Source organism: Pyxicephalus adspersus, chromosome 12, assembly GCF_032062135.1.
Source record: "Pyxicephalus adspersus chromosome 12, UCB_Pads_2.0, whole genome shotgun sequence".
In the NCBI taxonomy this organism is placed as follows: domain Eukaryota; kingdom Metazoa; phylum Chordata; class Amphibia; order Anura; family Pyxicephalidae; genus Pyxicephalus; species Pyxicephalus adspersus.
In genome coordinates this window covers 26,118,938-26,135,240 of record NC_092869.1, presented here as the reverse complement: position 1 = coordinate 26,135,240, position 16,303 = coordinate 26,118,938, and the positions used below count along the sequence as shown (strand labels likewise).

At 38.1% G+C, this 16,303-nt stretch overlaps 1 protein-coding gene across 2 annotated transcripts in view; it reads right to left on the bottom strand.

Annotated features, from left to right (window-relative positions):
* Positions 1 to 16,303, bottom strand: part of TTBK2 (tau tubulin kinase 2) — an 81,176-nt gene that overhangs the window by 51,583 nt on the left and 13,290 nt on the right. For both annotated transcript variants that reach the window (XM_072429076.1, XM_072429077.1), the window contains exon 2: positions 11,017 to 11,170. In XM_072429076.1, coding sequence (XP_072285177.1) covers positions 11,017 to 11,085 — 69 coding nt within the window. In that variant the 5' untranslated portion in view covers positions 11,086 to 11,170. The remainder of the gene's footprint in view (positions 1 to 11,016; positions 11,171 to 16,303) is intronic.

The window sequence follows — 16,303 nt, the reverse complement described above, 5'->3', positions numbered from 1 at the left end:
GTTTTCAGTTCAACTTTTCGACGCGTCAGCCATAGAAGACTGCAAGTAATACTGCGCACGTTCAATGTTTAATATATAGTGTTGCATTTTAATTTATTATTGTACCAACTTAACTTTTAGCTTGGAAGTCCGGTGAATTCTAAGCAATGCACAGAACTTACATGCCCAGACCTTTACAACAAACAGTAAACATTACAATGTTAAGCTGGTCATTAGGTGTTCTGCATCTGACGCCTATGGTTTTCGAAGCATTGTAGAATGATCACTCATTTTGATGGTCAACAGGAAATGGTCAAGGAAACCTCAAATGGTAAAAGAGGATTAGCAACCAAGAAAATTCTTGGCTAATGCATAAAACCCTTGAGTAAATTTACCCCTTTGAATGATTGTATATATCTTTCCTTAATTTTATAGGATCCATAATTAAGGTAATTTCAATGTCCCAATTCAATTTATTCTATACTCTGACTACACAGCTTATGATTCTTTGGTCAGATGAAGCAGATTTCATTCTGTGAAACACATTAACGTTGGATTTGGGTGTCGACCTTCTATGATCATACATGATTGTATATAATCAGACACTTGGAAGTTTGTTTTTATCCTTTTTGTGTATGTTTATTTTGTATCTACAGTGAGGGAAAGAAGTATTTGATCCCCTGCTGATTTTGTACGTTTGCCCTCTGACAAAGAAATGACCAGTCTATAATTGTAATGGTAGGTTTATTGAAGCTGTGAGAGACAGAATAACAAAAGAACCCTCAAAAACCCAGTGCTCAAAAGTCAGAGCTTGATGTGCATTGTAATGAGTGAAATAAGTATTTGATCCCCTATCAAAACAGCAAGATTTCAGACTCCCAAGTGTCTTCACTGTATGCAGGTAACAAGCTGAGATTAGAGAGTGCTCCTAATCCAAGCTTGTTACAGTACCTGTATAAAAGACACCAGTCCACAGAAGCAATCAATGAATCAGAATCCAAACTAGCCACCATGGCCAAGACCAAAGAGCTGTCTAAGGATGTCAGGGACAAGATTGTAGACCTACCCAAGACTGGACTGGGCTACAAGACTATCGCCAAGCAGCTTACTGAGAAGGTGACAACAGTTGGCGCGATAATTCGCAAATGGAAGAAACACAAAACAACTGTCAATCTCCCTCAGTCTGGGGCTCCATGCAAGATCCTCGTGGAGTTGCAATGATCATGAGAACGGTGACAAAGAAGCCCAGAACTACACCTGGGGGAACTTGTCAATGATCTCGGGGCAGCTGGGACCATAGTCACCAAGAAAACAATTAAACACACCGCACTGTGAAGGCCTGAAATCTTGCAGAGCTCGCAAGGCCCCCCTGCTCAAGATAACACATGTACAGGCCCGTCTGCAGTTTGCCAATGAACATCTGAATGATCCAGAGGAGAACTGGGTGAAAGTGTTGTGGTCAGATGAGACCAAAATTGAGCTCTTTGGCATCAACTTAACTCGCCGTGTTTGGAGGAGGAGGAATGCTGCCTATGACCCCAAGAACACCATCCCCACCGTCAAACATGAAAGTGGACATATTATGCTTTGGGGGTGTTTTTCTGCTAAGGGGACAGGACACCTTCACCGCATCAAAGAAATAATGGACGGGGCCATGTACCGTCAAATCTTGGGTGAGCACCTCCTTCCCTCATCCAGGGCATTGAAAATGGGTCGTTAATGGGTATTCCAGCATGACAATGACCAGAAACACACGGCCAAGGCAAAGGAGTGGCTGAAGAAGAAGCACATAAAGGTCCTGGAGTGGCCTAGCCAGTCTCCAGACTGGTTGATAGGGGATCGAATACTTATTTCACTCATTACAATGCACATCAAGCTCTGACTTTTGAGCACTTTTTGAGGGTTCTTTTGTTGTTATTCTGTCTCTCACACCTACAATAAACATACCATTACAAATATAGATTGGTAATTTCTTTGTCAGAGGGCAAACATACAAAATCAGCTGTAATTATTAATAAATTGAGGTTGTTAAAGAATATAAATTGTTGTTTAAATACTTGGTTTAAAGCCCCACTTTCTGGTGCTAAAAAATGTATTGCATTTCTCTGGGGTGTATACTACAATAATATTTATTTTTTTGTGCTAATGCCAGGCACCATATTTTCCATAACAAATGCATAAATATATAAATAATAACGTATGGATAGCACTGATGATAACATACCCAACTTAGGAGACATGGGGAATGTCATTTTGACAAACAGTGCCCTTCACCTCCCCCCTCATTTTATGTTTCTTGGTGACAAACCTCTGGTACACACAAGCAATTAGCTGAAAGCTGCAGTCTGATCCCAGCATCCTTTTACTTTTAACTTCCTCTGCTCTGTACAAAAAAACGTATCTGCCATATAGATTATTCATGCGGTCTCCAGAGACTTTTAAAGATGGTCCCAGTCTGTGCCCAGAACCATGGCTTGGTTTTCTTTACTACGATAATTCCCTTACTATGCAGTGTGAGCCAGCACCTGCCACAAAGATAATTGAGACTTTCCAGCCCTCCAATTTGATAGCATGCTTTTTTTTTGTGTGTGCTTAGAACACTTACACAGCTAAACAATTCACTAGAAGAGCACACATACGACTACAATGTTCTCCCCCAGCCCCTATTAGCCTGGTGCATCACCCAGCACTTTTTGGCAATCACCTGGCTGTTTTTGGGTGGTTATTGAAGAGTTGGGTCATAACATACAGGGGCTGCCACTCGCCTACAATTTCTGCTTGGAAAAAAAAACCAGGGTTTAACTCTGCATGTATAGTGTTTACACAGCTCTGTATAAAGGGACCCTTCACAGGTGAGTATCTGCTGCTGGATGGTCTCATCAGAAAGCCTTTAATATTCTGCAAACTCAGTGTCATAGGATCACCTTGTACTAAAAAAAAAAAAAAAAAAAAAATGATTTAAAGCTTAGCTAAAAATATATCGATAATGCAAATTTCCATGGATGTTTGATGGTTCTAACATCCAAATACCACCATGCATGCATTTTTCTGCACTTGGATTCTTTTTTATGTGTTCTGTACAATTTAATACATAAACAAAAAGAATAGAAAATAAGAAATTTTATAAATAACTGAAATGTTGTGTTATTTGCGCCCATGCTGTGATGCATTTGTAAAACTTTTCAACTTGGGAAATACAGTTGGGATGACAGCGGGATAGTATTATGGCAGACAGTATTTGCCATCAGCCCAGATTTATTCAATTGTGAACTGCAAAAAGCAGAATGGGATGCAAATTGTACTAAGGAAAATATATTACCTATACAGCCTAAATCCTTGCAGATATTAAAGACATTCCTTAATGTAGCTATGTATTCATTAAGGAACCATTACATGTTTTTTTTTTTTTTTTGCAACTAGCACACGTACTTTAATTTAGCTTGGTATCAGCCTCTTGCAATTGCATACAGATTGGACGAACATGCTGATAGGAAGATACACCACAGTGTTCAGTCTAAAATCTATTTTTATTATTTAAAAATATCTAAATGTATCTGAAAATGTCCCATATGCTTGCATGTGCTATGTGGCAGGCCTGAGTCGTGTGGGATAGCATTGACTGACATACAAATACAACAGCAGCTAAAACAATGCTTTACATGGAAGGTATATGATCTAGGAAAATTTATAATTTTTTAAAAAGTCTCTAACTATTTATTCTTCAAGGTTCTGGCAACTGGGGAACATCCTGTTCAATCACATGTTATATGCAGAATGGTGTTAGCCATAATATTTTTGTGACACTTACAAAGCATTAGAAGCTTTTACCACTGGTCCCATCTGGCTCCGTATTCTCCAGAGGCTGGAAAATGTGTTCCCATTTACTGTACTCATCAATAGGTGCAAAGCAAAATTGATGATTCAGGGTCTTCCAAGATCCAAACAGTGTTTTTAGCTAAATGTAGGTTACTTAAATTTGTATGACCATCAAGACAGTAAACCGATACTGCATGATATTCTTTTGTGGCCAGCAAATATAGTGTTTTTGAACATTAGATGTTAATTTACCTACTAAATATTAAAGATATCCACTAAAAATGGTATCTCTAGCTAAAGATTGGAACCTTAGACAAAACTTTTTTTTGATTTTTAACAGATGGTAAGCTAACGCAATATCTCAGATCTTGCACTCTATTCATCTATCTATTCTATCCATCTCAGCAAAACAGCCAAACTTGCAGTACATTACTGCAGCCATCTGACACAGAACACTGTTGATTCTTGGTCTTTATAACGTTAAGGGAAATACCTCAGCAATAATGCTTATTTCCATAATGAATCCTGACCACATCTCCACTGCAAATGCGTTATGTGATACTGAGCTTGCTGCTAGTTTGTCTACCACTTTTGGGAGTGGTGATCTCCTGGTGCTCAGAAGTTTCTTCCACTGCCCTACAAATCCATAATATGTTCTATAGTAATCCGAAAATTGCCAAGAAGGAACCACTGAGTGGTGCAGAGGATCAGCATCTACACCCTTTTAGAAGCATCAGTTTCTAAAGGAAGCTTCAGTGGAATTTCAATGAGATTTGTCAAAATTGGAGAGGCATTTGGTGGCAGCAGGTGAGTATTTCTATCATTATATCATCTAAGTACATTTTCATGAGACACTTTTAGATTAACAAAGGAGTTGCCGCGTTTGCCAAAAAATACCCTTGCAGTGGGGCTACCTACACAAAGAAAGGGGTAAGATCTCACTTATGTCTAGATGGGGATGTAAAGAGAAAGTTTACCGACCTTATTTTCTGGCTCTTTACATGTACTTTCAACCTATAAAGAACAGGTGTAGCCACGCTGCAAGGAAACATTTTTTTCTCAGCTCCTGGAGTTCAGCTTCAGTATATTTGTCTGGTATTAATGACTGGTTGATGTAATTTAAAATGTATCAATGATGCATTTACTTATGGAAGGACTGTGTCTTGTAGGCAGTTAACCATGCCAGAGATACTTAACAGGCAAATATGTTAAGGTAGTAAGATAAGTAAGTGAAATAGTTAAAAAAAAGTGACAAGCCATAACATTGAAGCAAGAACTCCTAAAATGCAATCTTATATACAGGGTCTCCCAGGCTTGGATGGATGTAGCAGGTGTAAAGCCCCATAGCAAAATTGTTCAGAGAGCTGTCAAGAGGACTAATTAGAGAAAGTTAAACATGATCACGTTGCACCATTTTACAACAGGAAGTAACTTGTATATATTGAAGAGACATCAATATGCTGCAGCTCCTTAAGCACATTAGCTATTTAAACATATCTATGAATAGCTAACAAGTTTAAAATAGACCTTTGATATTAGGGATATAAGTGATAAGGGGCTCTTTCTCGAACATGTTTGGAGCCCAAATAACCATTTGGAGTCTAAAGTGCATCTGTGAGATCAGTGGAGATCAATAGAGGTTCTAAGCAGGCAACACTTTCATAAGTTTACCTAAGCCCTTTATATCGCCCTCTTACATTTGATTCCACACAACGAACTGTGGAAAGAACAATGCAAATCCAGAAGGACCCCCTTCATCCTTCCCTTGTTCTCGGTTCTGGTTTTGGGACATGTGGTCTCCATACTGTAGCCTAATCTATGTAGGGATTGCCTGCTTTCAGCAGTTTGTGATTCCTAGGGAGGACTTGCTGCATAGAATTCATGGGGAAAGAAAAACTAGAGGGATAAGTTTATTATTGTAAAGCTGCTTCGTATTGCTAAAAATATCACAAATGCTCATGTTAAAGCATAGCTGGCCAACAGACCTGTATCCTCACAGGGCGGCCAAAGACTGAAGAAGGTTTTTACTTCTAATATAATGTGTTATAGGTCCGAGGAGTTCAGCAACCATAGGCACAAGTCTTTAATTAGAAGTTTTTTGAAAGCAGAACTCCTAGAGCTTACCACTGAAAAGAAGAATTTTTATATTATGTTTTTTTCCCCCCACAATTTAAAATTTGCTTTCTCCTTTTTTATAAAAATGTGATTACAAAATGAATGGTATGAGATAGACAAGTAAGCCTGTCATCTGTGTATATAAATTATTCATACAGGTCAGTCAGACAAAGTGGTGTGGTCATCCGGTGTGTGTGTGTGATAAAGAAGATGGAAACACATTTTTGCTTTCTTGGCTGTACATGAATAAAAAAGTTTGTTGAAAAAAAAACAGTTGAAAAAAGAAGAATAAAATAACAGGGATCGTACATAACAAGGCAAAGAGCAATGCCAGGCAAACTGCTGAATACATAAGTCAAATACATATAAAAGGGCATGTTTTGAAGGATTTTGGCCCAAGGGTTTTTAACTTTTTTTTTTTCTGCCAGTCATAAGATTTACACAGCTCCTTAAAGAAGCATAGTCAAGTCATTGGTCTGCATGCATTTAAGAAATACAGCTTGGTCACCCAAAAGGTAAAGAAGTTGCAAGTGTTTAGCATCTAATGCATCATTATTCATAGAAAACACTGGAAAAATAATACATAATACAGCCACATCGGATTGGCCTACATTTGGTATTTACTCCAAACATTTGTTGTATTGGAAGAACAAATACTACAGCACAGTGGCTCAGAGGATAGCACTCTGGAATTTGAAGCGCTAAGTCCCATTTTAGAATTTCGGCCAGGATCTGCATGGAGTTTGCACGTTCTCTCCGTGATTGTGTGGGTTTCCTCTGGGTACGGCGGTTTCTTCCCACAAAACATGCAGTTAGGTTAATTGGCTAATTTACTGTATTGAAGACATATGACTATGGAAGAGTCATTAGATTGTAAGCCTCTCCAAGGGACAACTAGTCACATGACTATGGACTTTGTAAAGAGTAATATGTTGGTGCTTTATAAATACTTTATAGTAATAACAATAAAATGTGAATGTACTGTACATATACAGAGAACATTTCCTATAGCTACTGTAGGTCGTGCCCTGAGCGCCGAATGGGAGTGCAAAATACTACCCAAATACGCAATGAAACAAAGCTCATTATTATCTCCCTGCCATCCATTTATCATTCTACATAAAGTTCACACCATTTATTGTTTATCCTTAATAATGACTGTGTTTAATAGCTATCAATGGAAAGGAAACATGGATTATTTTAAAAACAAAAACTATGATATAATTAAATCACTGTGCCACCAAAGCTGTTTGTATTATCAAGGTTCTGCAAAGCCCCTGTCATTACATTGAATGCCAGCAACAGTACAATGCAAGGTGACCCCCTCAACTTTCAGGGCAGTTCCTGGCTATGATGTCCCCCAGTTGCATTCAATGGTGATAAACCCAGAATTTCTGCAACTAATCATGAGGCATGGACTGGGCAAAATAGGGAAAATACTTCAATAAGGTTCCAAGTATGAAAATACTGAAAATAGTGATAGTTATAGCACATAATACACATGTTACGCTCTGTCAAATAAACCTTGTGTTTTATTTATAGAGCAGGATATAAATTAAACCATTAGAGAACTTAGAAGCAAGACTAAGCTGGACCTTTATACCAAAAGTGGGGATTTTATATATCATTACCTGCTTTTATATCCAACTAGAATTATCACTGCATGAGAGTGGAATATTGTTGTGGCAATATGCCTTTCAAATGTCACCATATTGCACCTAAACATCTCATTCAGATAAATCATTGTGAACAATCCAGTGTAATGCACTTCAGTAAGAAGGAAAAAAACATTTTTGTATTTACTATGAAAATAAAAATATATTTGTGTTCTTCAAATTAAGTGCCAAACCCCTCTAGCTGCCCTTTTTTTAGGTTGTTCTTTTGATGGACTGAATTGCTTTCTCCAGATTGGGAAGGGGGGGGTTGGCCAACAGTTGGAGGATCGTCTTAGGCTGAATTTCTTTTGTACCTAGCCTTCTAATATTGAAGATTGCACTATAACTCTTTATTTCTTTATTTAGCAGCTAAAGATCTAGCTTTCTTTAAAAAAAAGAAAAGTAAGATTTCTCACTTTCCATAACAGAAGGACGGAACAGAAACTTTTAGAGCCTGATCATTGGAACGCCATAAAGCAGTGTCTCTAAAGGGGCATCAGAAAATGCAACATTATCAACCTTGTAAAATTTCATCAGTCTGAAATGACAACCATGTAAATTATGAACAGACATTGAATGTCGAAAAGCTTACAAAGAACTCACCGCTCCTGGGAATTACCTATATTAGGTGTAAACAATGGCGTTTCCAATCTACCAGGAAATAGTTGCAAACATGTAGCTACAATGCACTGGTTAGGTACAAATCCAGAAAAAGGAATAAATAGATAGAACACCTATCGCCACAAACTATTCCAGGAGCCACCAGGTAACTAAGAGGTGCTCATATTAAGATAAGCTATCTCTTACCAGAGCAAGTGCTCAAGGATGCAGTGTGCCAATTAGGCAGTAGGTCCATTTGGTCCCATTTGCCCCTTGATAATAATACACAGCCACCCAAGACATGCTTTTACAGCTGAACCCGAATGTAACAAGGAACTAAATGTGCTTGGTGCCTGGACTGAGGAGTCTGCAAAGGGAGGCATACCATCTAGAATATCTTGACCATCACCCAACTAGCAATATGATTGAAAATACTTGAAGCAAAAATCTTTTGGGGTTAGTGGTTGACCAAATCCCATAAAGAAAAAATCACCTGGGCAGCCTACAACTGAATTTGACTTGTTTTATAACTAGTGTTCAACAATTGCCCAATTATCAAGATGCAAAGATCCCCATTGTGTCATTCAATAAATGTAAAGCTGCATACACACGTGCAATAATAGTTGTTGGAAAGGATCTTTCACGATCCTTTCCAATGACTAGCACTGGACGATGCATGAATGAGTGCTGTACATACAGCACCGTTCTGCTATATGCAGAGGGGAGGGGGAGAACGACAGAGCGGCACCCTGCTGCACGCTCTCCCCCTTCCCTTGCATTGGGATCAGTAGTGGTCCATCGTCCGTGGATCCGCCAGGACGGTCTTTCAGACAATGGACGACTGGTGCTGTACACACGCCAGATTCTCGCCTGATATCGGCCGAGAACCGTTGGACGTGTGTACGTAGCTTAAGAGTAATGCGTGTTGCAGTGCTTTCAGCAGACCCGAGTTTGTTCCTGAAGGTAACCTCTGCTGTATACATTTTCATCACATGCTTAGTTTGAATTGCTCAAATTTGGGACAGCTTTGCTTTAACACAAGCCTATCAACCCAGTAACAGCTGCCACAAACTACAACAGCTGCATCATTTATCCAGGGGAAAGGAATAGACCTTACAACAGAATACACAATTCTTACAATGCCCCCAAGATCTTACAGAATGCCTCCTTGGAGGAATGTCTCTTTCAAGCTTTTAAAAGACAGATACAGTGAGACTTGTCTCTAATTATCAGGGAGATATTTACGCTTGCTTGCATAAACAGTTGAATATTCTGAGTATCGTCTCTATAAAGATTCAAAACTTTTATACCCAGTGTAAAGGCTCCAAGACTCTATAAATCTTAGGCTATGTATACACGTGCAATAATGGTCATTGGAAAGGATCTTTCACCATCCTTCCCAACGACTAACAACTGCACAATGCATGAACGAGTTCTGTACACACAGCATCGCTCTGCTCTATGGAGAGGGAAGAACGATGGAGCAGCACCCCGCTGCGCTCTCTCCCCCTTGACTTCTATTACGATCGTTCGTCCTCCATCGTCCGTGTATCCGTCAGGACGGACGGTCGAACGATGAACGGTGTACACACATAAGATTATCCGAATATGGGACAAGAACAATGGCACGTGTGTACCCAGCCGAAGAGACAGAAAGTTATCTGTGTTTTTTTGTCAAACAATGAGTTTAGTTTATTTGCCATAAATAGATGGGGTTTTTTTTACACATTATAGTTTATACATTTAACAAGTGTGTCTTGAGTGGGACTAGATGTTTGCAGACAGGAAGTGTGCAGGAAGAGCAGAATTTAAAAGCAGCTTGGTTTTCTACTAGGCACAAAAAGCCAGGAGCAGACAGAACACAAAGTTTGTCATTAATTGGATGAGGGTGGGGAGACCGGTCCCTCGGCTCATAGAAAATGAAAGGCAGTGGGAATATTTCTGTTTATTGTCACATTAATATCTTAAGCATATTTATTTAAAAGCATGAGACAAAATAAAGTAGATAATACAGTAATATAGCAGATAATATTAGAACCAGTGGGATGTCATGCACCACAGGACCACCTAAAATCCCAAAAATAAAAGATGGATGTGTGCCAGGTACTCTGAAATTTAGATAAGTAATGGCCATCTCTGGGGTGATCAGTTAGAGGAAGGGTGGAAGGAAGGTCTTGGATAGGGGAGAGATTCATCCCAAAATGCTGTTGTGTCTGGAGCTCAGCTCCCCTATACACACGCACAGGGCACTAGACTATTATTTGTGTCTGTTTATCAGCAGACATAGCAAGAAGAAACAAAAAAAAAATAAATAAATCTACACAATGGGTCTGAATTATTAAAGCTCTCCAGGATTGGAAAAGATAGACTATCATGGGAGACATGTAATGATATAGCAAACCTGGAATGCACCCATATAAATACAGTAAAGCACAAAAATAAGGGAATTTACACTCACACCCACATAGGGGCTTGTGTAAGATATTGTTTGAAAGAACTACCTGTATTGCAGGTAACACAACCAAATTGTAGTACAACACACAGACACGAATAACCTGTATTGTTCCATATTTCTCCATCATTTTTTTATGAGTCAATGTTTTAGCCCATTCAGAGCTGTTGGTCACCTAGCAATGGGGTTTACCATACTGACTGTGAATAGGCCATATTATGGACAGTTACTGCTGTAATTATTCATGACCTGAGTGACTTTGATCCACGTTTTGTTTCCGAGATGCTTTTTACCAGCTTTAATGAATTTTAATTTATAACAGCAAAAAGATAACTTAGTATGAATGAGAAATAGCAAAATAAAACATGCATTTCTTTTTTCTTTCTCCTTACAACTTACCACTTTCCATCTTTCTTTAACCAGGACTCCTACACTGAGGATATCCGGCTGCTCCCCTCCCCCGCTCATTGCACTTGGTGCTGGAGCTGCTAAGCAGAATTCTCGTCACCGGAGATCATCTGGCTCCCAGAGGTGACTTCCATTTACCCAGAGGCTGTGGAGACAAGGACACAATACATTAGTGATGCACCAACTGCAGTGAAGAACAGAGCATTATGATTCCAACCCTGAGACCCCAAAGATTACAGTAGCAGAACACGCAGGAGACACTAAAAGATGATTTCATAGAATTCAAAAAATATGCAAAACTTTCCAAAGATATGACAACATGTTAATGTTATGACCATTGCAAACCACTTGAAGATGAAATTGAGACTAGAACTTAGGAGAGGGGAGAGATTTACCCTACTTGTTTAGGCGACCACCGCTGCCAGTCAAAAAGGTGATGGGAAAGTCAAAACATAATGGTCCTCACCAGAAATTTTAGAGGGGGCAGAAACATGAACATCCAATTTCAAAGTTTAGGAGATTTCTTCTCAAATGTTTTTTTCCCAAAATTCATCCAAAGTATCCAAAATTTACACATTTTTCACACAGATTGATTCTGTTTCATTATTTTTATTGGGTTTAATATATCAGAAAGATACAGAAATAGAATGATCAAGAGAAGAAAGAATAAATTTGTACGCAATATATTTACAAAACTGAGAGGCCTCTTCTTCGCATTTAGCCACCCATGCTAATATAAAGTAAGTCTTATCAATTTTCAGATGTCCCTGAGATGTCCACAGGCAGTGGCCACAATATCCAAATAGCACTGAATTTTCGCCACCTGTAGTAAAAGTAGCCAAACCATGCCAATTTATGTCATCATTGCCTTGATAGTAGGACACTGAAGAAGAAAGTTTACTAAAATGTGCCAGGAGAAAGGCAGAAGAAAAATTGAAAGGAGAAATGTAAATGCATAGGTGGGATGAGGGAGAAAAAAAAAAAAAAGAAAAAGACCTGGGTTCAGGAAAGCGTTCAATTTATCTTGTGGATTAGATGCCATGTTTTTATTTTTGATGTACTATGTTACTTTGCGTTTAACCTACGTTACTGTAGGAATATTCACAAAAAATGTATGGTTTATAAGTAAAAGTTGTTTCACACATTGTTTAACTGAATACAGTGCAAAAAAAAGTGTAATTTGTGGGTAAACCTTATGCGAAAACATTTGTAAACAGACCACTAACAGCATTACAGAATACAGAAATACAGATCTAAAATTTGTCAGTGGAACGAAAGGGAGGGGAAAGTCTTCCCTGGGAACACCTAGCCAGGTCACAACAGGGGAAGAGGGATCTTTCCTTATTTTGGAGAGATGCCCTATCACAATTAGTTCTGTCTTCGAGGCAGAAATTGAAAGCAATTTTAACAACTAGAACAGAAAGAGAAAAAAAAAATAGAATTAGATATTTAACCATTTCCTCTTCTCTCCAAAACAAAAAGGTTTGCCTTTGAAGATACTTTAGGTTTTATCCCTTAATTACTCCTCAGGGACAACACCTTCTCTATACCCAGATTTGCTTTACTTTCTCCTTTTCCAGTTTACATTTTTTATTGAGAAGAATTTGTAATGTGCAAGATATGCCAGCAGCTTTTCCAACACAAAAAGGCACAGGATATCACTCACCCCAAAATGAAAAGAAGAGAAACATACTTGCCAAGCAACTGCTGATAGTACTACTGGTGGATAAAAGATCCTTTTAGGAGTTGGGTAAAACTTTAGGGGGCCAATTCAAGTCCCAATGTGGATTTCCCCACAGACAAGTCTTGTATATATTGTATATTTTAGGATTTGGAAACCTCAGCATAGGTTATTTCAAGTATTCTTATACGCAACCATTTATACAAGACTATATACTATATATAGGACTTTTTTTTTCATTTGAACATTAGTTTCAGTTTGCTTTCAAGCGGAGAAGACGCTCACTACAACATTCTTGTGTTATTATTGATTTGGAAACAATATAAATATACTTAATAGTTTTAGTATGGGTCTATTATATTCAACAATCTTTGATTTATATTTCTGAGCCTTTCAGCCCTAACACAATCAGGAATTATTGTGAAAAAGAGATGATAGCTTGCTGTAATAAACAAGATTTTCTGTGGCTTGGAGAATGAAGTCAGAAAGGACACTCAACAAATAATGCGGACAATGAACACCGGTTTGTACAGGCTCCAGCATTGTCATTTGTGTACTGTGGTCATGACAGTGCAGAAGGGCAATGCGGAGCATTCAAGTGAAGTCTTAGGTATGCTGGTTGCTAAAGCAGCTATCATGAAGGGAAAACATGGCGATTTATTAGATTAACTGCAAAACAAAAAAATCCTCAGGAATGACTGCAGATATTTTCAAGCATCCGTGAACAATACAATGTAATCAAGTAGCATGTGCTATATGTAATTAGTGGCTGCTCATCAGGTATTCTGGGGCAAAACTTGCTGTTCCCAATATTTATGGCTAGAAAATTGGGAAAGTCCCAATCCCATATTTTATATAAATATAGTAACTTGTCAACTCGACTATGAGGTCTGATCAATGTATATAATCTAATTTCAATCTGTTGGTATATTTTTTGATCAAATTGAGTTATAAATAATATGTGATTATTTTTCATTACATTATATATCTGTATTTAGAGATATGTTGTTTATGCTGTTACACTCTCAAAAAAGCAGTGGGGACTGTGAAACGCTTTGAGTAAAAGTAAACATTGAGTGAAATAGAGCATTTGTGGAATTTCAGAATTACTGTTCTGTTGAATAATCTTTTTATCCATTTACAGATTGACTTTTCTAAACCTATCGACCCTAACTTGCATATTAACCGTCTGTGGGGTACAATGTGAAATGCTTTAGCAAAGTCCAAGTACAAGTCCAAGGTGAATCAAATGTCAAATTACTTTTTAGCCCCTGAAATGAAGTGATTGTGTAAAAAAAGGCTTTAGTTCCTCACATTTTTATGCAAAATTTTTGTTCAACCCACTGATTTAAAGCTGAAAGTCTGCAGTTCAACTGCACTAGAGTTGTTTCATTTAAAATTAATTGTGGTGATGTACAGAACCAAAATTAGAAAAAAGTTGTCTCTGTCCAAATATTTATGGACCTAACTATATATGGTTCAATAATATAATTCCAATTAAATTCCTGGCCAGCCCCATATTACCCATTGAGGGAATAACTTTATCTAAAAAATGTTGTGAAGTTTTGGATCCATGATTTGGCATAAATAGGAAACCACAAACAGCTGCAACATGCTCCTTTTTTACAAAACAGAACAGGAAAAAAAATTATTGAGGCCTAGACAAATATGAAAAGATAAATGTGAGATCTAGTTAGGTTAACTTTTCACATATGCAGTGATGCAATGGACATGTTTTATTGTGCATTACTGCATTGCCCAAACAGCACTGCAGAGTGTTGCAGCACTGTGAAAGGCAATCTGATGCACTAAATCAAGACACCACTAACACACCTGCAATGCAGCAAACCGCAATGCATTGTAGCACACTAATGTGTTCTGGTGCACTGCTTTACAGGGGAAAAACAAAGTCCTAAAAATCCCGCTACAAATGAGCTTGAAAGTTACTGTAATGTGTTAAACAACCAATGTTATTAGCTCTTGGACAGGAAGTGTTGGAAGGTTTACCAGTTAAAAATATAGGGGGATGCAGCCACCACATCTAAAGACTGGTACAATTGTGGGCTGCTTCACCCCCTCTTAGATTGTAAACTCTTCTGGGTAGGGTCCTACCCTCCTCCCGTGTTAATTGCAACCTCCTATTTAATGTACAGCTATAAGTAATATTTTGGCGGTATAAAAATACTGTTTATTAATAATAATACTTTTTTCTCTTTCAGGTTGATATACAGCACCGTGGTTCCTATTGGTTTACATCAGTAAACATTTTAAGTTTACAAAAAGGCCAAGTTACCAATTTACACAATTTACTACTAGATCAGTGAATATATTACCAGCTCAACATACAAAATTTGTGTCACTTATCCTAAACAGAACACAATGGCTACTTTAGCTGGCTATACAACATGCAAATAACTCTGAAATACAGGACTATGGAACCAATTACTTCATCACAGAGAGATTGCCATGTATATAGATTTGCATAGATTACCTGAGGATGGGCCAGTCATTTCCCTAGCATATAATACAAAGTAAAAATGCTATAACAAAACTCATTGCAATACAATATTCAACTACACCTAAACAAAAACACTTGTACAATCTATACTGCAGATCCCTGACTTGGAATTTCCTTCCCTAATGCCCAATGCACCACAAGCCTGAATATACATGCTCCATAATGCTGCATTGTGATGATGCCTTACTTTTCCAGTTTCTTTTATTGCAAGTCTATCAGTATAGAAATTCTCCTTCAAATGACCTTACTCAGCATTTTTTTCTGCATGGGTGGTGACTGAACTGAGTGGCATACAGACATTCACTGGACTAGAGGTTGATTCCACTAGTCTGTACTTTAAATACTGCGTGAAATCACAGCACAACCATTATGAAACAAGGTAAAACGAGTTGCTGACATAAGGACTTCAGATTTATGTCTTCAAGTTGAAATTATCCACAGTGCCTGCAGCTCCAGATGTCAGTGGGGCCTTATTAAAGGGAAAGTACTTTAACTAGAAAACAATTGTGAGCCAGCCTATTGTATATTGCAGAAGTGACCAGCAATGTTTCTCCTGCAATAAAAACTTATCAGCCTGGCCACAATTGTTTCATTACACTGAGCTCTTCTAGTAGCAACTGACATTTCACCTGGTCCTCTTGCAGATTCCAAATTCAGACATTTTTATTGAGCAGGCTGATGAAACTCCTTCGTTCCCAGCTGACAGGGGTATGTCAGGGTTCCCAGCATCATATACTGAACTGCTCATGTGCACTTCTGTGTAAACTAAAGAAAAGGTTGCAAACGGACAGGTAAACTGTTTTATTGCAGAAGACATTTTTCCTTTTTACAATAATGAAACTATGATCACTGTATTTTTTTCTTTAAAAAGTTCTGCTTTAAAAGCTCACTTACTGCTTGCTATGCATATGTTAACATGTCCATAGCCAGGCCACTGACTTCCATTAAGATCATATGGCACTGCACATAGTATTATTGTAATAAACAGGCAGTTTGCTTTATACATGGGGCAGGGTCCTCTCCTCCTGTATCACTGTCTGTATTAGTCTGTCATTTGCAATCCCTATTTAATGTACAGC